We start from the raw sequence: 24,613 nt of genomic DNA, 5'->3' as shown, positions 1-24,613 counted from the left end.
TGTGGACTGTGGTGGAATGAGTTGTTGGATGGTAGTCCGGCCTCAGTTTGTGGTCAGCCCAGGTGGCTATCTGTGCTGGTTGACTTCCAAAGGTCTGGTCTCCACCTGAAACTGGTGTCAGCCAAGCTGCATTTGTTAGGTCTGTGGGAAATTTCACGTCCTATAAGGTATCATTAGATCAACCTAAGCCAGTGATGGTGGAGCTGGCCTGACAGAAGAATGCTTCCTTTCACCTACCTACCACCTCTTACAGTGGTAGATTAACCACAGCAACAAGAAAAAGTCATTCCATGGCAGCAGTGTCTGTGCAACAGCATCAGTTGTGTAGACATGCCTACACAGGCTGTAATTTTTCATGGTGTTTAAGTGACTTTGCGTCTTGTTGGTTTAAAAAACAAAACAAAACATCAAGCCATGATCTGTTCATTGGTATGAAGGCAAAGAAGAGACTGAGGAGGAGGTGGGAGGGGACAGAGGTCTATGAAATCATTACTGGTGTGGAAAAAATGAATAAAGAAGCGTTATTCACTTATAGGCATAAGAACCAGGGGTCACCAAATGAAATTAATGAGCAGCAGGTTTAAAACTAACAAAAGGAAACTTTTCTTCACACAGCGCACAGTCGGCCTGTGGCACTCCTCGCCAGAGGGTGTTGTGAAGACCAGGTTTTAATAGGGTTTGAAAAAGAACTAGTTACATTCATGGAGGTTAGGTCCTTCAATAGCTATTAGCCTGGATGTGTAGGAATGGTATCCCTACCCTCTCTTCCTCAGAGGCTGGAAATGGATGATAGGACAAGGATCACTTAGATTGCCTGCTCTGTTCACTCCTGAGGCATCTGACATTGGCCACTCTCAGAAGACAGGATGCTGAGATAGATGGACCTTGGGTCTGACCCAGTATGGCCGTTCTTATGTTCGCTGAGCCAGAATTCCCTCCACAGCTGACAGTTCAGGCAGAAGGGGAAGAGCCCCTGCTGCCATGTTAAGAGTGAGGAATCTGTGTGGGATGTGTGTGAGCTGTTGTGGACCCTGGGATGGTCCCTCTGCTATCTCCTAGCTCGTTGTCACTTTGTACTGCGCTGTGGGGTGGCAGGACACCAGCTGGAGGAGGAGTGGACTGGATCACACTACAGCTATGTCCACACTAGCCCCAGACTTCGAAATGGCCACGCAAATGGCCATTTCGAAGTTTACTAATGAAGTGCTGAAATGCATATTCAGTGCTTCGTTAGCATGCGGGCGGCCGCAGCACTTCGAAATTGACGCGGCTCGCCGCCATGCGGCTCATCCCGACGGGGCTCCTTTTCGAAAGGACCCCGCCTACTTCGAAGTCCCCTTATTCCCATGAGCCGCAGCCGCCCGCATGCTAATAAAGCGCTGAATATGCATTTCAGCACTTCATTAGTAAACTTCGAAATGGCCATTTGCGTGGGCTAGTGTAGACACGGCCTACGTGTGATTCAAATTCTGTTTTTTGCTTTTCAGCACAGGTGGGTGAGCTCTTTAGCTGGTGTAAATTGGCCCAGCTGAGCTGGCTTTATTTGGAGCTCCACTGATTTAGGTTGGCTGCGGATCCAGCCCCTGTATTTATACGGCACGTACATGTTTTGGGTGGGCCTGCTGTGCGCACAGCCTGTCTCTCTGCAGTCCCAGCGCAGGTGTGTTTCTCTCAAGGAGCGGTATTTCAGTGGAGGCGTAGCTAAGTAACCTAGCATCCGTTGCCTCTGCTGGACAAGCTTTGGGATTTTAATGTGCTGGGAGCTGGGGAAAAAAGATCTTTCCAGGGGCTGGGCAGCTGTTACTCCTGCTATGACCCAGCTAACACCCCCTTTTCTGAGGCAGCCTGGCTGGTGCTTGGGTGCCTCCAATGTGAATTGCCTAACTGGGTATTAGACTGTGACACCAGCTGAAAACAGCTTTCCCCTCCACTACATGCAGGCTTCAGCTGCTCCCTATCCTAACGCTGCTGGTACTGGGGGGGAGCCAACAGCCCTGAGGGGGAGGTCGATGGTGGGTATTTATAACCCTCTCTTCAAAAAAACAAAGGGATTCAATACCAGGCTTCCCTTAAATGCCTTGGTGAGTTTTATAGTGCATAGAGCAGTGTAATTAAATATTGATAGCAAAGTTACCTATGTGCCAGGCACAAACCAAACAGCAGCTGCAACATTAGCCATGTCTCTCAGCCTGCCTCAAAGTCCTCCAGGCTAGATCCTCACAGGTGCAAATCATGGCCACTTCATTGAATTGTGGGGAGCTTCACTGATCTTGAACCAATCATAGAAGAGTAGGACTGGAAGGGACCTCGAGAGGCCATTGAGTCCAGCCCCCTGCCCTCATGGCAGCACCAAGCACTTTCTAGACCATCCCTGAAAGCCATCTATCTAACCTCCTCTTAAATATCTCCAGTGATGGAGGTTCTACCACCTCCCTTGGCAAATCGTTCCAGTGTTTGATCAATCAAGCACTGGAGCCTTCATCTTTCATGGGCAGGCTAAACGTGGGAAACGCTGCCCTGTGTTTCATGGTGTGAGGCTTGTGAAGCAGCCTGTTTGAGGAGTTGGGAAGCCCAGTGGGTGACTGTGGGCAGCTTGCCTTGCTGCTGTCTGAGGCTTCTACCTTGCTGCTGCCTGTTCCAGTCCCAAGCCTCCCCAGGGTCTGAACTCTCGACGCTTGGACTTCTTCCCTCTGGGACATCACCCGCAAAGGTGTGAAACCTGCTGCTGCTCAGCTTGCTTTGGAAGAGCCGTACTGCCAATCCGAAACATTCACAAACCAGGAGTCGGGTGTTCCAAAAGTCACAAGATTGGCTTTAAAAATCCCAAGATTATGTAAAAATAACAGATTGGGTGTTCTTTTTAGCTGCCTTCTGCTCCAAGCCTGCAGAGTGTACAGGGATCACATTCTGCTGCTTTCTGCAGACCTGAGGGCTAGAACCTTTCTTTTTATTTAAGAATGTGGGCTGAAATCATCGCAAATCAACTTAACTCTGGGAATCTGTGTACATAGTCTATACTCTACAGCAGTGTTACTGCTAATCTTTTCCATCTGTATGCAGAAAGAAAAAATTAGGTGTCCTGAGCCATGTGCCCCCCATTGGAAACAAAAACCTAACTCTGGGCACTCTGCTAATCAGCTGGGTGGCATTTGAATCTCTTCTGAGCAGCTGCACAACTGCCCAGATTATAGGGAATGCTCTTCTACGTCGTTTGCACACCAGAGATTTGCTGAAGGTAAAGAGAAACAGCAGGTTCATTTGATAGGAAAATCAGAGATTCCGAGATGAACTAGTGACAAAAAGCAACTCATGCATGTTACACAGGAAATCAGCAGAAAGATGCAACCTCCAGCTTTATACTCATTGGTCAGCTAAACTCTCCATTCTCATACAAGTGACCTATTTCTTTGAGTCTGTCCTAGTGGGATCCAGTGTTTATGTAGGCGGCCCCCTGCTTCGGTGCTGACCGTGAGCTTCTGACTCCCCTTCACTCCAGCCCCCGCTTCCCTTCTAATGGGGGTTGCAGTATTTTCTTTCTCTCTGATTTATGGCAATTCCTAATTACCCAGCAGGAGGAAATTCTCTCCTGCCTTGATTTTCTCGCTGTTGTCGTGTTTTTCTGGTAACTGTCGTGATCCCTCATTGCTTTTCCCTGTGGTGTACAATGCTTAGTGGCTGGAAGTAGTTTCATGTAAACAGCTGGTCTGGGAATTGTCCCTCCTGGCCTGTTGTCATCATTCCCCCACCCACCTGTTGTAAGATAATTCTGTAGTTACACCCTAGCTATAATTACAACGTTCTACATAAAGATACACACCTGCATTCAGAACCTATATACAGATCCCCCACTGGCCACCCAGCTCCAAACATTGCAAGCTTCACTAAAAGACAGTCTATAACTGGTTGATTCCAATGCTTATTCTTTGGGGCTCTGACCCCCTGTTCTTCCACTGGGGTTTCTGCCCTCTTACTGTCACGGGGCCTGGACACTGCACTGCTGGGACTCACAAAAGCTGCCTGTTTAGTATCAGGCAGTGCAACTGGACCCCCTCGCTGGCTCTGAGCTTTGACTCCCTAAGTCATTTCAGCTAAGCCATCAAACAGCCCCTGGTGCTGCCACCTGGCTTTAGCCAGGTTGGGTTTGAATCAGCCACCTCTTTGGAAGATGGATATAGAGACTCTCCTGAGCCAGCCTGTTCCCTTCCGGATATATGACTAGGAGATTCTGGTCCTAGCCAAACAGGCAGTGCAAAGGTTCCCATGCTGCAACCATGCCTGGGATATGTGGCTGTTACCAACCAGAGAAATGCTTGGAGTTATTTCTGATCCAGTAGGTTATTATGCACCAGTAATCCCATCCAGGGGGAAATTAAGTTAATGGCAGATAGAGTGGGTAAGCCGGAGATAAAATAAGCTCTGCGGCTTTGAGGATGTGACATAAAACCAAGAACCAAAGACCACATTTAAAAAATAACAAATAAATACATTCAGAAGCATCTTGGCTTGTGGAATCATTTTCCTTTATATACTTCTGACCTTGTAGGCTGTTACAGTAGGACCTGGCTAATTCGGAATCAGCACAGGGAGACCGGTGGTGAACTACTAGATTCTAGGAACTAGGGAACAATGGAAGAAATAGAGCAGGAAGAAGAAACGCTAATGCATCAAAATAGGCTTTGCTTATTAGACATGCTGCACCATCAAGGGCAGAATGTGTTACCTATTGCAGGCTGGGGGCCAAGTGAACTGCTTGCTGCTCTCTGGCACCGAAGTCACCCTGCAGCAAAAACTGCACTCCTCTGTCCAGCTAGAATTTAACTGCCATGGGCAGTACGGTATGTGCCGAATATCCTGCCAGTGCTCCTCAGCCACACGTGCTATAGTGTGTCCTGCATAAGGTGTTAGTTTTCCAATAACTTGGCTGGTATCATCTGAGCTCCCTTGAACTCAAGAGCAAAATTCCCGTGAAGTTCAATGGAGTCAGGATTTCGCCCAATTATATCTGTGTATTTTATCTCATCTTATTATGCAGAGAACTTTGTAATATGTTTTTCTCCTTACAGGGATCTGTTTGTCTTCTACTTTTAACCACACAAACCCCTCCTTTTTTTCCTGTTACGAGAACGAATTGAAACGTCAGTTCTTTTTGAAAAAAACACATTGATTTGTCATCATGTCTGCATTTCACAGGGAGCGCAAACCGGGCACGTGCAAGCTTTTGTTTCTAATCATTTGCATTCTAGTGCCCCTGCGTGCAAAGGTTTATTCCTTGAGCTTCCAGTCCTGTGCAGGATATTGGGATGAATAAAGAAAGGGGACTGAAATATAGAGTGGCCTAGATATACTTCATCCAGCCTTAGTGCAAGGAAGTGATCTAGATCGGGGTGGCCAACCTGCAGTTCTCCAGCCATGTGCAGCTCTTTGAGCCATTAAATGTGGCTTCTGCTTGGAGCTGCCCACTGGGATTGCCGTCCGCTTCCTGTCGATGCGCCCCAGTGTGTGGTGGGAGAAGCACATGGCAGTGGCTTCTGTGCGTCTCCAGCAGTGAGTTAGTCGGGGCGTGGGGGGGACTGTGGGAGCCTGGCTTTGGGGCAGTGGAGGGCATTGAGCCATGTGTTATGTATGTATTTGTATCTATATTAATATTATAAATAGTATACTTATTTTTATGAATCTGTGTAGCTGTCTGTATAATACGTGGCTCTATCTGTGGCACTTAGGCCCTAACTGCTTGGCCGCCCTGCTCCAGATGTCCTCATCAGGTCCCTTCCAGCCTGACATTTGTGTGCCTCTCTGAAGAAACAGCATCGAAGGGTCCTGTGGCACCTTATAGAGTAACAGAAAAGTTTTGAGCATGAGCTTTCGTGAGCACAGACTCACTTCATCAGATGCTGCATCTGAAGAAGTGAGTCTGTGCTCATGAAAGCTCACGCTCAAAACTTTTCTGTTAGTCTATAAGGTGCCACAGGACCCTTCGTTGCTGTTACAGATCCAGACTGACACGGCTCCCCCTCCGATCTCTGAAGAAAGGACATGTTTGTTCTGATACATTTTGCAAACTTTTTTTTCTTAATGAAGCCAAGCTCTGGGTTTGTAGCTAAGTACAAATCCCATCTGATGCTGACCTGGGCTAGGCTGGCTCTGTTCTCCTGGAGTACACACTGTAACCCATGTGTACCTATAGATGTGCTGCAGAGGCGTGTACTTAACATCGTTTTCTTTGTTTGTTTGTAGCCAGAAACTGACTTCTTTGGGCGCCAGCTTATTAAGAAACAGGTGTCTCCATCAGCAGGTAGGTGCAGAAACAGGCACGGGACTGATCAAGAGAGATGGACTCAGACTGGGGATACATGCTGCAGTGGAAAGATTTGGAGTGTCTTCTGGGGCTCCACAATGCTGAAATCAAACAGACAGTGGCTCATCAAAGGGTGCATGGAGCAGCGAGAGCAGTTTCCACTGTGTGTTTTGCAACTGTCTAAGCTATTTCTGTGCAGGGAGGATTGGAAAGAAATGTGGGCCATAAGTGAGTCCAGTCCCCTATATGGAGCAGCTAGGGTAGGGCAAAGTAATCAACACATCATGATGGAAGCACCCAAAGGCCCAATGGCTGCTGTTCTGCTCATGCAAATGTTTTTAGCAATCCTTTTATTGAGCGCATCTGAGGGCTACAGTTGCGGTCACGTAGACACTTCCTACACTGCTAGAGGGAATTTTCCCACTGCTGTAGCTCATCGTCCTCTGAGAGACAGGAGGCAGGTTGACAGAACAGTTCGTCCATTCTCCTCCCTGCGTCTGTCCCGGGGAGAAGGGGGGATTATGTCGACCAAACTGCACTGGTTATGGTGTGGCATTTGTCTACTGAGTGATGCAGCAAGGTTGGGGTAATTTAGAAATATAGACTGGGCCTTAGCAAAGTTTCATAAGATGCTGAAGTGTGCACAGGATCAGTGGCTTTTGGATATAAGAACCTAATTCCGAATTCACCTAGGGTGGCCTATTTGCTTGACTGTGGGAGCACTTGTCATAAGCCTTATGCCTATAAGTAATGTTTGCATGTGTCAGGTGTCATATTGGTACTTCCTTGAGAATCCGTTGCCTTCATTTTAAAATGTTCCAATGTTAAGTCCCTTGATTTAATTGTATTTTTCTATCTTCTCTCCCCCTCCCACCCCAACCGTCTCTGGTCACCATCAGCCGGTCAAATGTCCGAGCAAGACTCCGTTGAAAAACAAATCGGAAAGGCTGTTGGAAGGAGCGATGTTTGGTTTCGATTTAATGAAGGGGTTTCCAATGCTGTCAGGCGGAATATTTATATTAAGGATTTACTCTAGAGATAATGTAGAGAAATAAAACTGAAAAAACAATACATACAGAACAGAAAGAAAAATGTGACTCAGCATTCTAAAGAAAATATGTGGTTTGTGAGAATTTTCTTGATTTTTATATTCTATTCAGATGTTTAGAGTAAAAAAAACAAAATAAAAATATATGAAGTATTGCTCTGTTTATTTCATTTATAAACCCTCAGTTCTCATATTTTACTGGTTATTCTGTAAAATTGTATATTCTACAATATACAAAAAAGTATTAAATTTTTTTATAAAAGTTTTTTGTTTTTCTTTTACAAGTTCCAAAAGGCTTTGTAAGGTTCACAGAAGCAGAATTAAGCAAAAGCATAATTAAATACTACAGGGTTAATCGAGAAGCTTTTTGCCTGTTGTTCAACTTTTCTTTTCAAGTTCCCATTCTGATGTTGCTAATGAGCCTAGTCTCGAATACGTTGCATTGCTTGCCAATTTACTCTTACAGTATGTGCTTTTGCATTATAAAAAAAGAACTGCTTCTACTAATAAAAATAAGCCCAGATGAGGTTAGGGTTTGTTCAGATGGTCATGTTAGGAAACTACTTAAAAAATATACATTCAGAGTTAATGCAAAATTGAATATCTCAGAAGGAAGCCATTTTGTCAGCCACTGTTGCCCGGGCAAGAGTTTGATTTACGTATATTAGAGTATGCTACATTTTCCTTTCTCCACCCAAGGGTTGCTTTTCATCAGCTCTGGATTCAGAAATGGGTCTTGTGGAATGTTATCGTCTATCCACTTAAGCAACCTGTGGAGAAGAGGGGAGAGGAGAGGAGGACAGCTCAATGACTCTGTGGGTTTCTTGTCTTATTCCAGCTGAAGCAGAGCTAGAACATTTCATTGTTACGCATCAATAATACATAGCATCATGCAGCATTTGCATAGCCTCTCTCACTGACCCATCGTATGATGTTGGTAAAATAATAGCACCCTCAAGAGACAAGCAGACTAAAATTGCCCAGCAATACACAGCGTGTCTGGAGTGGGACTATGAAGGGAACCCAGGAATCCCACCTTCTCTGACATTATGACCCACGGATAAGCCCTCAACTCTCGGAGTTTGAATTCCCCAATGCTGTGGGGCTTCTGCCGTTGGAGTGAGGTGAATTGCAGGCAGAGCACAGTATTGTCCAGAGTGCTTTTCTGTGGTGTTGGGAGCAGGGCACTTAGCAAGAAAGCAGCAGGTGTTGCACTTTGAGGCTATATTCCATTCACCTTGGTGATCCCTAGAATCTCCTGCCTACAGTGATGATACAGGAATGGAACAGCACTGAAGCAGTTAAGATGCTCTGATTTTCTGCTAATGTGAATTAGCTAAAATTCAGGAATCAACATCACAGGCCGTGGCAGCCTTGTGCAGACCACTGTGTGAGACGCTTTCAAAACTGCTCGGCTTTGCACTAGTTCCATTCACACCAGCCATCAGTTACCCAACCAGGAGGTTTGTGGTGTGTTTTTTTCAGTATGAGGTGGCATATTCTAAAGCTTGTGAGACCACGGCTTATGATGCTCAATGCAAAGGCTTACGTCTAGGGCACAGATTGGAACTGAATGTCCTTGTCACAAAGCTATGGAGAAGCATTTAACAAGATGATGCATTTTTAATGAGCATCTACCATATTTCTCTCATCTCACATGGAACCATTGGCCTCTGCTAGATTTGCCATCATTTTCCCAGACTGCAGCATTCAAATGTGCCATGGATATCAGAACTGTCACTTTCACCAGCAGTTAATGACCATCTGGAATGCTGCATTCTGGGGTGCAGCAGGAAAGTTTCAGAGGTTTAAGGAGGGAGGTGAAGGATGGTTCTGTGGATGCTTACAGGCTGACTGGAGAGCTGAAAGAATTGCAGCCTTCGAAGCATGCAGGAAGTGAGTAACCTAGTAAGGTCATCATTATGTGAACTTCCAGGCCTCTGAGGATTTAGCATCCCAGCCTTCCACACTTTGGATAGAGGTTGCAGTGTTACCAGCTCTCTAGATATTAGATATTTTGTTTTTAAGGCCCCAGCTCCCCGAATCAGGTGACTGTGTGAATCTCTGCTTTCAGTAAACACGTAACCTTGCAGCTCAGAAGCCTGATGGCCAATAACAAGAGATCAGTGTTTATTATTTCTCATTTTGTGGGCTGGCTCCCTGTATGTCTGAGCCCTTGGAGCTGATGATCTTACACCCCTCTGGGAGAGCAATCTCAAAGCCCAAAGGCTCTGCAATCCTCCCACACAATTAGGAGTTTAGGCCAAGATTCTCTGAGGTAATTGGGTGCTTACCTCCAACTGATTTCAAAGCTCCTCAGTTCTTTGGAGGCTCTGGGCCCAAGTGTTCTTGATACCAACTTATTTCTGGCACAGGGCTGGATTGAAGACCCTGGAATCTGCAGTCTGGGGCTGGGTCAGCATTAAGGCAGACTTCCCCCTGCCCCCATGGCCTGCCAATGCACCTCACTCCATCCACCCAGGCAGAGCACCTAGCAGGGTTCTCATGTTTGTGTGTGTCTCATCCTTAGCCTTTCAGCTGGGCCTGCCACGACAGAGCGCAAGCTCCTCAGCTGGTGCTGACCAGCGTCTCCATCGGCCTGAAAGGAGCTATGCCCATTTATCTCATTGTGGTCCAAGGTGGCTGTCCAGAGATGAAGGCACACATCCCCTCGGCCTTGGCCTCAGTCCCACCCACTCACTCCATGTAAGCAACTGAACAGCTGAAGGGGACAGGGAAAGCACTGACTCACTCAGGTATGGTTTTGGAAGACATCTCCCTCTTGTAAGCCAGCTGGTACTTCAGGCTGTCCACTTCCTTCTGCCACTGTGGAAGCTCCCATTCATCCATGGTGGTGTGCCTTAGTCAACGTCCCTCCTAATGGGGCAGCAAGGTGGGCTGAAAAACAATGTACTCTTGTTAGCGCTCCCCTTCCTGGCTGAACAGGTCAGTGTTGGAGGCCCTTTTGGGAAGGAGCTTTCAACGGGTGCCTCAATTCACTGTAAGCTCCTCCGCTTGGGCATTCACAAAGTGAGTGGCCCAGCAGGAGTGCAGCTGTCCCTGGAGAGCAGAATGGGCATGATGGTTGCCTTGTGAGAATGAGCATTAGCTCGCAACCTAAGGCTTAGCATCTGCGGATGCAGAGTCCCCCATCGGCACGTTCGCCAACATGCTCTATCGCTTCTGCCTGTCATCACCATTGTGGGTTACAGATGGTCCAGGAAATCATGCCAAGAAGCTGAGCTTTGACTTCCTTTCGCTGTGGTCCCTGCCACTGGCCCCCGAATCTGCTCCTGCCATAGTCCTTCCACACCTTTACCAAGGGCCCATTGTTTGCAGCTCTTTTGCTACTACTGAGCCCCACCTTCACTCTAAAAAGCTACCGTCCTGCACAGGGCTGCTCTTGCAACTTGGGAGAAGGCCACCACATAGGCCAGAGTCGCACTGTTTTACAGCTGTTGCCCTCCCTGTCTTCTTTCTGTGGTGCCCCTATGTCACATCAGGGTCCCTCTCGTACAGCAAGAGTCCCTGCCAGGGCCGGTCCTCAGGCTGTGGCTTCCACCAAGGAACTAGGTCGGGCTGGTACATTCATTTGAAAGTAGTTCTTCCCCCGTGCTGGTCCCCCCACCCCACCCCGCAGTGTAATTTGCATAGTGCATCATACGGCATTATCATTTGACTCACAAATCCTTCAGAGCGCCATGTGGGGCAGGGGGAGGGAGAGCTGGCAGCTGTTCCTGACCACTGGAAATGAAGGATTTAGCCTTGATGCAAATATCTGCCTTTCAGAAGTGGTCTGACAGCGAGCAAAGCGCCAACGGGGGTCAGACACATGGTACTTGCTAACTGCAACCCCTGCGCTCCGAGTCCTGCCTTCCCTGGGTGAAACAAGGTCCAGAGTTTGCGGAGGGAGATGCTCTTTGTATGTCTCAGGGTCAGAGAAGTCCCATCTGTACTTGTCTCACTTTACACTCATAGGATGTTGGATGTGAGTGGCCTGGACTTCAGCTGGGGAAGGGTAAACGAGGAGAAATGCAGAATGAATTCCAGGGGAGACCATGCAAACCCATCTTACTGAATGCACTTGGGAAAAAGGTTTCCATTTGGATTCTGGTCAAGAGCTACCACTGTTCCGAGTGGGGCCAGGTGCAAGGGCCATACAGGCAGGTAGCCATTAGACTGGAGAGGGAAGACAAATGTCACGAGGGGCTTTCAGACAGCTGAGGAGAGGGCTTGGATCAAGGGCAAGAAGGCTGGATCAAGCTCTCAGCTAAAATGGGGGTTTTGTTCCCTCCATGGAGGAGGTCCAACCACCAGAGACAAGCTAACCCAGCGCCTGTATCCACTCTTGTGCACCGGTCCCCCAGCCCAGCGCCTGTACCCACTCCTGCACACCAGCCCCCAGCCCAGCGCCTGTACCCACTCCTGCACACCAGCCCCCAGCCCAGCGCCTGTACCCACTCCTGTGCACCGGTCCCCCAGCCCAGCGCCTGTACCCACTCCTGTGCACCGGTCCCCCAGCCCAGCGCCTGTACCCACTCCTGCACACCAGCCCCCAGCCCAGCGCCTGTACCCACTCCTGTGCACCGGTCCCCCAGCCCAGCGCCTGTACCCACTCCTGTGCACCGGTCCCCCAGCCCAGCGCCTGTACCCACTCCTGCACACCAGCCCCCAGCCCAGCGCCTGTACCCACTCCTGTGCACCGGTCCCCCAGCCCAGCGCCTGTAGCCACTCCTGTGCACCGGTCCCCCAGCCCAGCGCCTGTACCCACTCCTGTGCACCGGTCCCCCAGCCCAGCGCCTGTACCCACTCCTGCACACCAGCCCCCAGCCCAGCGCCTGTACCCACTCCTGCACACCGGTCCCCCAGCCCAGCGCCTGTACCCACTCCTGCGCACCAGCCCCCAGCCCAGCGCCTGTACCCACTCCTGCACACCGGTCCCCCAGCCCAGCGCCTGTACCCACTCCTGTGCACCAGTCCCCCAGCCCAGCGCCTGTACCCACTCCTGCACACCAGCCCCCAGCCCAGCGCCTGTACCCACTCCTGCACACCGGTCCCCCAGCCCAGCGCCTGTACCCACTCCTGCGCACCAGCCCCCAGCCCAGCGCCTGTACCCACTCCTGCGCACCAGTCCCCACAGCCCTGAGCCCCATCCTGAGGCTGTACCCCCCAGCCACAGCCCTTGCACCCCAACACTCTGTGCCAGTTCTGAGTCCCTCAATCCCACCCTAGTGCCCACACTCATGCTTCCCAACCCTCTGTCCTAGGTCTGAGCCTCTCAGCTCTGCCCTGGAGCCCGCACCCTCAACCAGAATTCTCACACTCCTCCACCCCCACCCTCTGCCCCAGCCCTGAGCCCTCTCCCCCTCTCAGAACCCTTCAGCCTTCCTCCCATCCACTGAATTTTGTTACGTGCACCAATATGAAGGTGACGAGTCACCTCCATGTGGCACATCCCTGTCCCACTGCTGCACCTAAGAAACTTGGTTCTGCTCAGGGAAGAGAGAAGGCACTTCGTTGCCAACTCTCCCTGGGTGGCCTGGAATCTCCCAGCACCAGCACTGATCTCCTGCGCCCTGCTGAAAGCGAGTCTGGAGATTTTCAGAGGGTTTCAGTAAATGAAGCCTGGTTATGTTGAGGGGACAATCTCTCCTGGAATGACTATTTCGCGGTACTGTATTTCCTGAGGCTTTTCCCCCTATGGTGAAAGGATGCACCAGGCGCAGAGATGACGACACAACTCAAAGATAGTTGGGGACCCCCTTCTGGTTGAAATTAACGGGATGGCTTTTGAAAGATGACGAGCAATGTGCTCGGGGCATCTCCATGAACTTTCAGGCCTCCTCAGGGAGATGGTTCCAACATTACAGGGTACCCCCTGGAGCTGGTTGGTTGGTTTGCTAGCGGCGCCTCTTCCTAGAGCTCTCACCCATGACAAACCCAAGAAGCCTCGGGGTTTCGGTTTGTTTATTTTAAAGGAATGAAAGAAACTGTTCAAAGATCCCTCCTACATCTACTAAGTTCTTAAGGGCCTGATTCTGTTACCCTCACCCTGAGTCACGCATTACAAGCAGCCTCACTGAACTGACTGGCGGTTCTGATGGCGTAAAGTGCTATTCAGCATAAGGAAAGTTAGCCGAATCTGGCCTAAGGTTGCACCCCTGGGCCAGAGCCATCCCCTGGTGCTGGGTGAGCAACGCTGACTTTAGTGGCCCTGCAGAGATTTACATTACTTGGGGGTCGGTTCGTACAATTAACAGAATGATCCAGTTCGTACAGTTGTAGGGAAGCAGGGAGTCTGCGTGTGTAACACCCTGTCTCTTGCCCTGTTTGCCATGCATGAAACCCTCATGATTGCAGGTCTCATCTTCCAAGCCTACCTTAGTCATATGGATATTCCATTGGGCCCAGGTAGTCATGCTAACTTCATGACCGTCATCCTTTTTAGTGTCTCAAATACGCTACATGGAGACCAGCCCTCCCACCCTGGCCTTACCACATGGCTTCAAGCCTGACTTAGAAGGGGCTCCCCACGTGGAGTTCAATGGGCGTAGCCCAGTCTGGTTTTGTTTTCTCTACCAGCATGGGTGGTGTGAAAAGCCAGTTGTCAGGGTGAAGGTCTGGCGATGTACTGTTGAGAGCTCTCTGCTAAGAACTGTCCTGAGACCAACCCTTTGCACAAAGTGGACTTGGCAGAATTCAATTCTTGCTTTGTGGTGATTTGACAGCTCAGGACAATTTTTATTTTTAAGCGTTATTTTTAAATTTTCATCTAGTTCAATTTTCACTGAACTGGGAAATTCCGGGCGGAAAGTCACACAAGAGCTGGGAAGAGGCTGACATCTGTTTAAGACCACTGATGTAGAGGGTCCGAAAGACAAAGCCGTAACTGCTCAAGTGCACACATCATATCACACTCAACATCACATCGAAACAAAGCTCCAAAACGTCAACTGAATACCTCCCCCAGCCGCATTTTCCTTACCTTGCTCATCTGTACATGCCAGTCATCAGAGAGTGTGTGTGAGAGATGAAATGGACATTGAGTGATATTCACTGATTGTGACAAATCCATTCTTTCCAGTCTATACTAATCAGCCACTAGATGAGAACGTTAGCTACAGCTGCTAACCAGGCCTGAGTAGTCACCACTGAGCTAAAGGTGAAAAACTCCTTAAAAAACATCGATTTCCTGAGTCATCTTGTTCCCTCCCTGGGGGACGGCCCCACCTGCTCTTTCCAACTCTAGGTCCCCTTTCCTCCTTGCAACCTGACATGAAAGGTGACATCAGGAAATGCTGACACCGGGCTACCTGTAGCAGTGTGATTTCAAGGGATGGAGGCCCAGCCCCTCCCTGGTCATGGATGCAGTCTGTGCCTGCAGCAACAACACTGCCAGCCTTAAAGGGCATATTTGCCCTCCTCCCTGCACTGGGTAGCAGTGCAAACAGGCAGCGATGCTCCTGCAAGGCACTGTAAGTACAACTTTGCACATACAAATTACACTTGCTGGGGACAATGTTGCCCTTCTCACAATCCAGCTCTTACTGTAGAGAGTAAGACCCATCGTTAAGCATTTACTCTTACAATGCGTTCATGCCAGCCTGCCCCGTGCCCCGACTGGCTATTGCATTTGTCTCCCTATCACAGCTGCAGCCCCATTCCTACCTTTTCACCTTGACTCCTAGTCTGCCAAAGTTAGCGCTACGCTGCAGCTGCTCCTTTTGTTGTGTGGGCTGGTAGGATTTGTGCTTTGCATATGCTGCCAGCAGCATTAGCAGGCAAATAAGTAACCGGGCGCGGCAGGTCAGCTTTGATTGTGAGTTTGATTTTATTATTGCCTGAGGTGGTGAGTGGCATGTGACAAATTGGACAAGATGAACCCAGCATGTTTGAGGGACATGGGTACATAGGGTGCTGAAAGGGTGTGGGACAGGTGTGTAGGTGGGACTCAGTCCCTGAGTAAGGAATGGCAAGAGCCCATGTAACCTGATCATTTGGGTGGCCACACTGGACAGTGTTAGGTACCACCCAGCTGACTTGCAAAGTGCCCACAGCTGGCAGACTGTGGGCATAGGGGTGGTGCACATTTTCACATGCCTCGGTGCACATAATAAAATTTATTCCACCCATGGATGGACCAAAAAAAAAATGAGGGAACCCTGAAAGATCCACCTCTCCAAGAAATCACTGTCTTGTACGGGGTGGGGCGGGGTGGGGTAGGCAGTTAGGCTAATACCCATGAAGAAAAGGCGTAACTCCTGTTTTACACTGTTGTGAGATCAACATCAGGGCCACGGTTTGGTTTTTTTTTTTTTGGGGAGGGGGGACGCCGTATGGCTGCCCAGAAGGGTCACTGCAGGCTGCTGTACTTGGATTACTAGGCCTGGCCTGGTCGTTATTCACACAAGGCAGCCTGGGGAGCTGTCGGAGGGTGAGCGCGCCTTCCTGAGTGGCCAGTGCTTGCTGTTTCTAACATCTGCTGCCTCTGTCCGGCTACCACCACCAGCCACAAGCATGGCCCAAGGAGCGTGGAGCGAGACGTGGGCAGTGAGAGAGCCCGGATAGTCCAAGAGCTCTACCCAGCACTGATTAGACCTCAACTGGAGTCTTGTGGCTTGTTCTGGGCACCACATTTCAAGAAAGATGTGGAGAAGATCCAGAGAAGAGCAGCAAGCGTGATGAAAGGGCTAGAGAACATGAAGGAAGGCTGAAAGAACTGGGCTTGTTTGGCTCATCAAAGAGAAGCCTGAGCCGGGACAGGCTAGCAGGTTTCAAGTGCCTCAAAGAATGTTACAAGAAGGAGGGAGAAAAATTGTTCTCCTTGGCCTCTGAGGCCAGGACAAGGAACAATGGGCTTAAACTGCAGCAAGGGAGGTTTCAGCCGGACATTAGCAAAAGCTCCCCCACTGTCAGGGTGGTTAAACCCCGCAATAAATTGCCTAGGGAGGTTGCAGACTCAACATCACTGGCAACACTTGAGTCCGTTAGCCAGCCGGGATGGGCGAGAGCCAGTGCTTGAACCTGCCATGGGGGCAAGGGCTGGGACGCGGTGACTTCCAGCAGTCCCTTCCAGTTCTCGTGGGCTGTGATTCTGAGGCAAATGGGAAGGGACGTGCTGGGGAGGGGAAGGGCAGAAGCTGGACTAATGCAGAGAGGGAAAAACATGGGAGCAAAGAGCCGAAGAACTCAGAGGCAGCAAAGGCCGGCCCATTGCCCTCATGCCGCCCTGGCAGGCCCTGCAGGCACGATGCTTTGCAAAGGTGAGGCAGTGTGACGTCTTCTCTGGGTCACAGCTGGGGAAACCGAGGCACAGAGCGATGACCTAGCTTGAGTCACCGAGCACATCCCTAACCCAGGGCAGTGGGGGCCCTGGGAGTGTGAGGAAAGGGGCAGTGGAGCCAACAACCTAAGCTAGGATGCTCAGAGCACATTTGGCTCCTGCATCAGTCCTCTGCCCCTGCTCCATTTGGCAAACTGAGCTGCCTTGGCTAATGGCCCAGCTGGTTCAAGCTGCGCCTGGTTTACCCCTCAGGCCAGGTGCTGGCAGCGCTGCACGGAGCCAGGGCCTGTGGACATACACCCCCACCGACCACCTTCCAGGAATCCATTGGGCATCACAGAGCTTCACTTCCCTCCAGGCAGGCAATGCACCCACCAGCGCTGGGCGCCGGGCCCCCTGAAGGAGGAGCCGGCCTGCGAGGGCGCAGCGGGCAAGCCAGAGTTCTCCAGAAGGTGGGGTTTGTACCACAGCTCAGCCCCATTCTGCTCCTCCCCTAACCCAAGGCAGCTCCAGAGCTTGGTGGGGTTTGCCCTCCACCTGTGGGCGGCTTGTCTGCCGCACTCACCCCACAAAAATCCTGAAAGCTGCCCTGGGTGGCGGCCACCTCCTGTCTCCCCAAGCCCCCCCCCCATTGCTTTTGGGGGGTGGCCTGGGCATTGGGGGGGGGGGCACAGCCTTAGCTCACCCTCAAGTACCCCCTCAGGTTCTCCTCACATCTGACCTCGTGCTGATGACTCCTCTGACCCCTTGGCCACCTCGAGCTGCCATGAACTTAATGTCAGCCAGTCTGCTGTACTAGTAAGGGGACTGTTGGGGCCCTGAAACAGACTAGCCTGGGACAAGCGGGGTGTGTGTGTGGGGCCGGGGGGGGGGGGGGTGGGGGTGGGGGGGGGGGGGATGTCATAATTTTTAGTGGACCAGCTTCTCTTGGCCCAAGAGCCCAGCTCACCTGCACCCATCAGGACAGCAACCATCACCCAGCTTTGTGAATGCCTCCATGCAAGGAGCTGCGCCCAACAGAGCCACACCCATTGGCTCCACCCGGGCAACTTTACGAGCCACCCCCACTCCCCATCCTGCTCCTGTGCCTTGCTGCACTGACCCTGCTTTGGTACATTGGGCAACCCCTGCCAGAAAGCCATGGAGCTGCGCTGGCCAGGCAGCCTTTGCCCAGGGCCCATCTCCCCAGACTTTTCCACAAGCGACAGCTGCCAGCGCTCCTCCACCCAGGGCCAGCTGGCAGGAGCCGTGTGTCCCTGCTATTGTTCTGAAGGGATGCAGGCAAATCAACAGCAGCACTGACAAGCCGACTGTGTGTTAACCCCCCCCCCCCCCCCACCCCCAGCATCCCTGGCAGAGATGGGGGGAGGCAATTAAGCTCCCCCCCACCCGCCTGAGGCTTTGCAGTGTTGCTTTTAAAATGCATCAAATTGGCCACCTACCTTAGAAGAAACCGTGTCACTGGGGAATGGGGGAAAGCGCAGGGTCCCCCTCAAGGCTGCGCCCTCCGCTGGCTCCGTCAGCCTCAGTGGTCGTTGCCCAGAAAGGTCCCAGCTCCGGCACTCAACCCCATTAACAATCGCAAATCCTCAGTGTAATCTATTAATGCACAGCCAGCCCAGCTGCCCCAGCCACAGCTCCAGGAAGGATGACGAGACCAGCTCCCCACCACTCCCACCCCCACGGGATTTTGCTGTTTTACGGTTTGGTCCTGAACTACACTGAGAGCGAGCAAGCGAGGCTGGGTGCTGCCGGCTGTGCTGATCACACCACTGTTCTCTGTGCGGGCTGGCGGGCGCTGCAGGACAGGCTCTGGCGGCTGCTGGCTCATTAGTTTTGCACCAGGCGCTTTGCCCTTGCTAGCAGCTGAGCGTGACAGCTCAGCTTTGGGCGCTATAGTTACCGTGGCCTAAGGCTGGTGCCTTAATTGTCTCCCTGAGGGTTCAAGGAACCCAGGAGCTGCTCTATGGAATAACAGTGTCATACAAGCGTGACGGGGCTGCTCAGTTGCAGTGGCTTTGCTGGAGATGTTGATCACTGCTGGGTTTGGATTTGTTGGTGTTAAACAAATCCCATCAGGGCCCAGCTTTGGTGCACATCACCAAAGTTACTCTGCACATGCCTGGAAACACCTGGACTGCTGCTCAGGAGACCTGGCGTCTGTGCCAGGTGCTGCAGGGCAAGGCCTGGCTCACACAATGCTTGTCTTTCCCTATGTCCGGCCTGATTCTCACACTTGTGTTTGTCCAGCACATCCCAGCCTGGCAGTGCTAGGATGGCCTGGCTAGCAATGCCTGCGGTGTTGCCAACCAATGAGCCCCCCCTGAGCTTTTCCGCCCATCTGCGAAATAAATTTTTACGTGCACCGAGGTGAGCCAAAGTGCGCCAGCAGCAGAACTAATGCACCCTCGTGGGCACCCGCTTAATCAGCTGACAGGGACCGCTGGTGCCTGCAGCACCCTCTGTGTGTGTGTGTGTGTGTGTGTGTGCGCGCACATGACCTCATCACACTTTCAAACGCATTCCCTCTGACCGCATCTCTGGCTACCACCCTCAAACATGCAGGCCACCCTGGAGCGGGTGGAAACTTCAGCCCAGGTATGGAAACTGTCCCTGAAGATGCGCGTCCTATGGAGCAGGTTCCTGTGTAGCTGCGCACCTGTGCTGCCTTCTTAGGTTCTGGGCTGTTGGAGCAGGATGTGGCCCACCTTCTCCCACCCTGGATGCACCCAGGCTGGTTAAAGGGACACAACCCAGTGCACGTGTGGTATAGTGCCACTTACTTTGGCCAAGGGAGCAGGCTGTAGGAACCTGACTTTTCCACCATAGGCTGCTAAGTTGCCCCTACCCCTCCTAAAGCCCCCCTCCCGACACACACACACAAGTGCCACACATGTGGGGAGCCACTGTGCAGCCAGGCCCACACAGAACTGGCACTGTGATCAGCCCAGTGCAGGTGATTGCTGGGCGGGGGGGGCTGTCTGTGCTGTGACAGGTGATGGCCATGCCAACGGCATCCCTGACCCACTGCTGGGATGATGGTTCACCAATTCTTCTGGCCACCACAACCGCACAAAACCATTGCAAAGCAGCAGGACTGGTTGCGCCAGTGACTGTGCTACTTTTTTCCACCTATGTGTGGAAAAATTTTGTTACATGCACAGCGGCATGTGTAATGTGCACCACCACAGGCTTCTGGCTGCGAGCAGTTGTGGGTGCTCTGCTAATCAGCTGGCCAGTAGCTAACAGGCCTCTGGATGGCCACCCAAGCATGCCGCTTAGCAGGCCCGGCAGCTGGGCTCCCCAGCAGGAAAAGCTGGTAAGGTGGGACTGTATGTGCAGCTGTTTCAACAGTGAGCATGGCTAAGAGCAGGATGACGGCCCTCCAGGTTAGTCATGTGACATGAAAAGCAGGCACTATTTCGTGTGTGTTGGCGGGGGGGGGGCCTTCCCTTTGTCGCTATCCTCCCACCACTGGCTTGGGGCCCTGGGGGTGGCTTGCTTTAGTTATTTGTTTATGCAGGTGGGGGGGGGGCAACCAATGTTCCCACTAAGCCATTCCATCCACATGTGGCTTTTTGTGTCCAGCTGCAGAATAATTTTATGTGCGCTGAGGTGCATGCCAATATGCACCAACAGTGACAACAATCCCTGGCTGCAGGTGCTCTGCAACTCAGCTGGGCAGCATTTGAACCTCTCCAGAGTGGTCACCCAGCTGTACGGCTTCGAGGGCACACACTAGAACTGGCTCATTAAGCCACATTTTCTCTTAAGGAGAGCCAAATAATTAGTGTCACACCAACACCGGACATTTCTTTTGGCTGCTAAACTAGGGATGTTGGCCGCCTAGTTGGCAGCCCTCAGCAGTCCTGCCCATTCAGGGGTGTGCAGCTTTGTCTAAATGACGCCACACAGACATTAACGAGGGCAGCAGTACAGGCGTCAGAACTACCAGATTACGGAGCTGGTGACATCAATTGTAAGCTCCTCATGCCGCCTCACCGAGACCTTACAGGCCAGGCTTGGGGGTTTAATGAGCAAATGACGCGGAACATGGGTGATTGGATTTTTGGGGCTTTTCAGACATCTGACTATAGTGACAGCTGACCAGGAGCGGCCTGGGCACAGCCATGGCAGAAAGTGCCCTTCTTACAGAAGAGCTGCGCTATGCACAGCACTCGCTTTGGGCTTGACTGGGCATCTTGCTGCCGTCACCCTCTCATTTCAAAGCAATGGGGCATCAGCCATGTTCCTGGGGCTTGTTTGCCAGCCAGTGAAAGGGGCTGAGCGGGTGGGGAGGTCAGCTGGTCAGTCAGCCTCCATTTTTGCAAAGCTTTTCCAAAGAAGCAGCAGGGGCCCATGGACCAGAACTCAAGCGTCCTGGGACCCTCTCTGTGTTCACTGACCTGGGGTAAGTCACTTCATTGATTTGGTCCTTTGCTTCTGCCAGCTGCGAAATGAAGAAAATGCTGCCACTTACCTTTGAACAACATGTTGGCGCTGATGGCTGGAAATAGCTATATGGCATTACACATATCTCATAGTGCTAGGAGGGACCTCAGGAGGCCATCAAGTCCAGTCCTCTGCACTCACAAGCCAGACCTATCACCATCTCTGGTGGCTTTTTTTTTTTTTTTTTTAAAAATAACCTGCTCCAGGATTGACCTCATACCCCCGAGTTCACACAGGCAATGTGCTAACCATTGAGTTAGCCCTACCTCCATAAGCCACAGGAGCTGTGACTCTAACCCTTAACTCAAGACTGCTGCAGAGTGGGAATTCAGCCTCCCCTCAGCTCCCACTGAAGTGCCAGCATACAATCCCTCTTTTTGCCTCAGGCACATTGAGCACCCATCTATTGGACTAGCCCTAGTACATGGCTCTGCCCACCAGCTCACACTGAAATCTCTTACATGCCAAATTGTTCAGCTTGTGAAAGAGAAATCAGATTTACGCAGGACTATCCCTAGCTAGGGGGTCGTCACCCCAGCAAAGGCTTCGGGGCCAGACCTGGCAGATTGTGGGCTCGGCTTTATAGATTAGGGCATTATGAATTCCCAAAGTGCTGTACTATTAATGATCATTGGCCATCTGTTAACCTGGCAGCCAGCAAACAGCTGGTGTTTAGTTGCTCGGTCCAAATTTATTAAAAATTGTTTTTGTGGGCGATAGCACAGATGAATGCTACGGAGGCAGGTCCCTAAATAATTGTGAGAGCATTTAAAACACAACACAGTAACAGAAAATATATGTTTTAGGGTTCCAGTTATGTGCCAAGACCCCCCAACTGAGCTTACAGCTCTTTTGTGCCAGGTGCTGAATGAACCAATAGAATGAGGTCCCTGAAAAGGAGATGGCAAATTAAGGGAGGAGGAAATGAAATAGTCTCATTTTACTCTGAGGACCAGATTCAGTGACTTGTGAGCCCCAGCTGTTCCCTGGCAGAGCTTGGAAGTGAACCCAGGTCACTTGAGTACCCATACAATGCCTTCACATGACCATCTTCCATGTCCACACGAATGGTAAAGCTTTAATTTCATAGTTCTCCTGCATCCCTGATTCCCCTTCCTGTCTGCAGACCATTTTCTGAGCCCAGCCTTGAAAACCAGCCCTGTCAGTTACTGCACCTGCACAGTGCTTGAATTTTTTCACTCATCAGTCCAGTGAATGGTGACCTGCAATATGAAGCCAATGTTTCTTCTGCTGGAGCATCATGCATGACTAGCCAGGGGGTTGGAAGTGATGCCATGTACACTTTGATCTACATATTGACTGTGTTTAGTGACTTCTCATCTAGGTGTCATCTGAACACTAGCTTCCTGCTCCACATCTTCATGAGCATTACTTTTTCTACATCTGCACTACCCCCTCTCTTTCAGAAGGGTCATGTAAATGCACCCAAGCAAAAACGCTAGACACTGATATGAACATTCAGCAACTCATTTGCATAATAGCAGCTACTTGCCACATCAAAAATGCTGCATTCGAAATGCAAAATAGCAGTGTAGACAGGGTTCCTTCAAAAGGAAGCCCCACTTCCAAAAGCACCTTTCTTCCTGAAAAAAATTGGGAAGGGCAGTTTCAAAAGCAGGGCTCCCTTTCAAAGGAACCCCACCTACGAGGCTATTTTACTTTTGACGCAGTGTGTTGCTGACCTTACGCCAACGAGACACTGAATATTCATATCAGCCCCCCATTAGCATTTTTAACCCACTGTATTTACATGCCACTTCTAAAAGGGAGGGACAGCGTAGACACAGCAAGGATAGTTATTTCTTGGAAATAACTATTCTATGTAGTCCTACCCTCGAGGCTATGCTGGTCTCAGAGGAAGGCTGGGAAGAGGTCTTGTACTTCTGATCATCCAAATTTGGATTAACAGCTATAATTGTCTACTATAAAAAACTCCTCTTCAGTGAAAGTCAATTCTTCAGAGTATACTATTAGCTAGAGCATAATCCTTGCTGTAGAACTTTGCTAATCATTACTCTGCATTAAAATTCAAGAGGAACTAAATAATGAATACCCTGCCATTTACTCATTAAAATTCGGGGATCCTGTCAGTTTTCCTTCTGATGATTTATTCAGTCCCAATGCATCTGAAGAAACACACATCCTTGAGCCATCCTCCCCTCACAAAAACTACTTCCTTCTGCAGACTGTCAAGAACCTTGACCTACAGGACAGGCATTTCACTGGAGATGCAGAGATGGAGCACTTGGTTTCAGGGATTTCAAAGTGCAAAGGCACCAAACAGAGGCTAAGGGCAGTGGTGGGAAACCAGTGTCCTTAGTAAGTGAGGAAGGCAACCAGAAGACTTAACGGAGAGGAGGATTTACCTGTCACCCCAGTTATCAAGAGCAAAGGCCATCTTCATGCTGCATTTGAGGAGTAACAGGCCAGTAGCCCTGCAGTTAAGGAAGATTCAGTTTGAGGCATTTAAGGTAGTGGGGTTTGACAGTCAGGAAAGGAATTCTGAGCCTCATTGGTGTAGGGGGGGGAGAAAAAAAATCTAGTTTGCATATCTGATTTCAGGATCTGAGTCTCAATGCAGGACACTTTGCTATAAAGGGTGAACAGGGGGCTTTAATAGTCAAATGCAAAAAGATAATGGAAAAGTTATCAATCTAGAAAGGAACCAATTAAAAGTTCCTAACTGTCAGGGTGGTCAAACAGCGGAATAAATTGCCAAGGGAGGTTGTGGAATCTCCAGCGCTGGAGATATTTAAGAACAGGACAGATGTCTATCAGGGATGGTTTAGACAGTAGTTGGTCCTGCCATTGGGGCAGGGGGCTGGACTCGATGGCCTCTCGCTGTCCCTTCCAGTCCTAGTGGTCTATGATTCTAATTATATGCAAATTCCTGAAGTAAGCATTTGTTAGGAGAAGATAATGTAATCTGGTAACGCTCTCCTAACTAAATGAGAAAGGACTTAGTAAAAGTGTGATAACCCCCTCTCCCCAAGACTGGGTTTAGGTTATAGCCAAGGTGATGAGTTTTGTAAGTTTTAAGAGTAGACTGAAGGAGAGCCCATGGTGGTAGTTTCTCTTCAGGACCACTATGATTGGAAATAGTTTATTGCAGGTCAGCATCCATATGCATTTAAGGGACGGGAAACAAATAGCTTCCTTCTCATAAGGCAACAGACATCAATCTGTGCAAATTAAGTAATCTTGGCAGGATAAGAGGTAGCAGGAAACAATCAATTTCACTGCACACAAACTGAGGAAAAAAGTTTCCATCAATATTTAAAATTAGCAAAGGAAAAAAAATGTGCCTTGAGAGCTGAGTTTGAAGCAAGGATACTCTGTATTTTAGCATGTTACGCTGAGAGCGTACGTTGTAACTGTTTATAAAGCCAAATTTGTGAAACTCTATTTGCTTTTTGTTGCGGGAGCCATGCACAAGAATTTTTTGCAACTGTGAAATACAAAGTGTTTAAATAAAAATAAAGATCTTCCCTACCTGTTAAGTACCTACCATAAT

The 24,613-nt window shown here is 50.2% G+C and overlaps 2 protein-coding genes across 7 annotated transcripts in view; one reads left to right on the top strand and one right to left on the bottom strand.

The window, feature by feature from the left end:
* The window catches only part of CHTF18 (chromosome transmission fidelity factor 18), a 44,307-nt gene extending 36,975 nt beyond the window's left edge, over positions 1–7,332 (top strand). For all 5 annotated transcript variants that reach the window (XM_075011001.1, XM_075011003.1, XM_075011002.1 and 2 more), the window contains 2 exons: positions 6,235–6,292; positions 7,195–7,332. In XM_075011001.1, coding sequence (XP_074867102.1) covers positions 6,235–6,292; positions 7,195–7,331 — 195 coding nt within the window. In that variant the 3' untranslated portion in view covers position 7,332. The remainder of the gene's footprint in view (positions 1–6,234; positions 6,293–7,194) is intronic.
* A 671-nt stretch (positions 7,333–8,003) lies between these two features.
* Positions 8,004–18,304, bottom strand: GNG13 (G protein subunit gamma 13). 2 transcript variants are annotated; one of them, XM_075011005.1, is made up of 3 exons: positions 18,069–18,304; positions 10,096–10,241; positions 8,004–8,113 (listed from the first exon to the last, which is right to left on the bottom strand). In XM_075011005.1, the coding sequence occupies exons 2-3, from the start codon at positions 10,191–10,193 to the stop codon at positions 8,008–8,010; spliced, it is 204 nt and encodes a 67-aa protein (XP_074867106.1). In that variant the 5' UTR covers positions 10,194–10,241; positions 18,069–18,304; the 3' UTR covers positions 8,004–8,007. The 2 variants fall into 2 exon arrangements, with proteins under 2 accessions (XP_074867106.1, XP_074867108.1); XM_075011007.1 differs by lacking the exon at positions 18,069–18,304 and adding an exon at positions 15,012–15,109.
* Positions 18,305–24,613: the final 6,309 nt, after the last annotated feature.

Source organism: Carettochelys insculpta, chromosome 16 (assembly GCF_033958435.1).
Source record: "Carettochelys insculpta isolate YL-2023 chromosome 16, ASM3395843v1, whole genome shotgun sequence".
Taxonomy (NCBI): Eukaryota; Metazoa; Chordata; order Testudines; family Carettochelyidae; genus Carettochelys; species Carettochelys insculpta.
The sequence above is the reverse complement of the archived record's forward strand: the minus strand, read 5'-3'. Positions and strand labels throughout refer to the sequence as shown.

Coding starts and splice junctions, on each gene's coding strand:
- GNG13 (XM_075011005.1), bottom strand. CDS start 10,193: ATGGATGAATGGGAGCTTCCACAGTGGCAGAAGGAAGTGGACAGCCTG. Junction 8,114..10,095: donor TCTTCCAAAACCATACCTGA/GTGAGTCAGTGC, acceptor TCTTCTCCACAG/GTTGCTTAAGTGGATAGACG.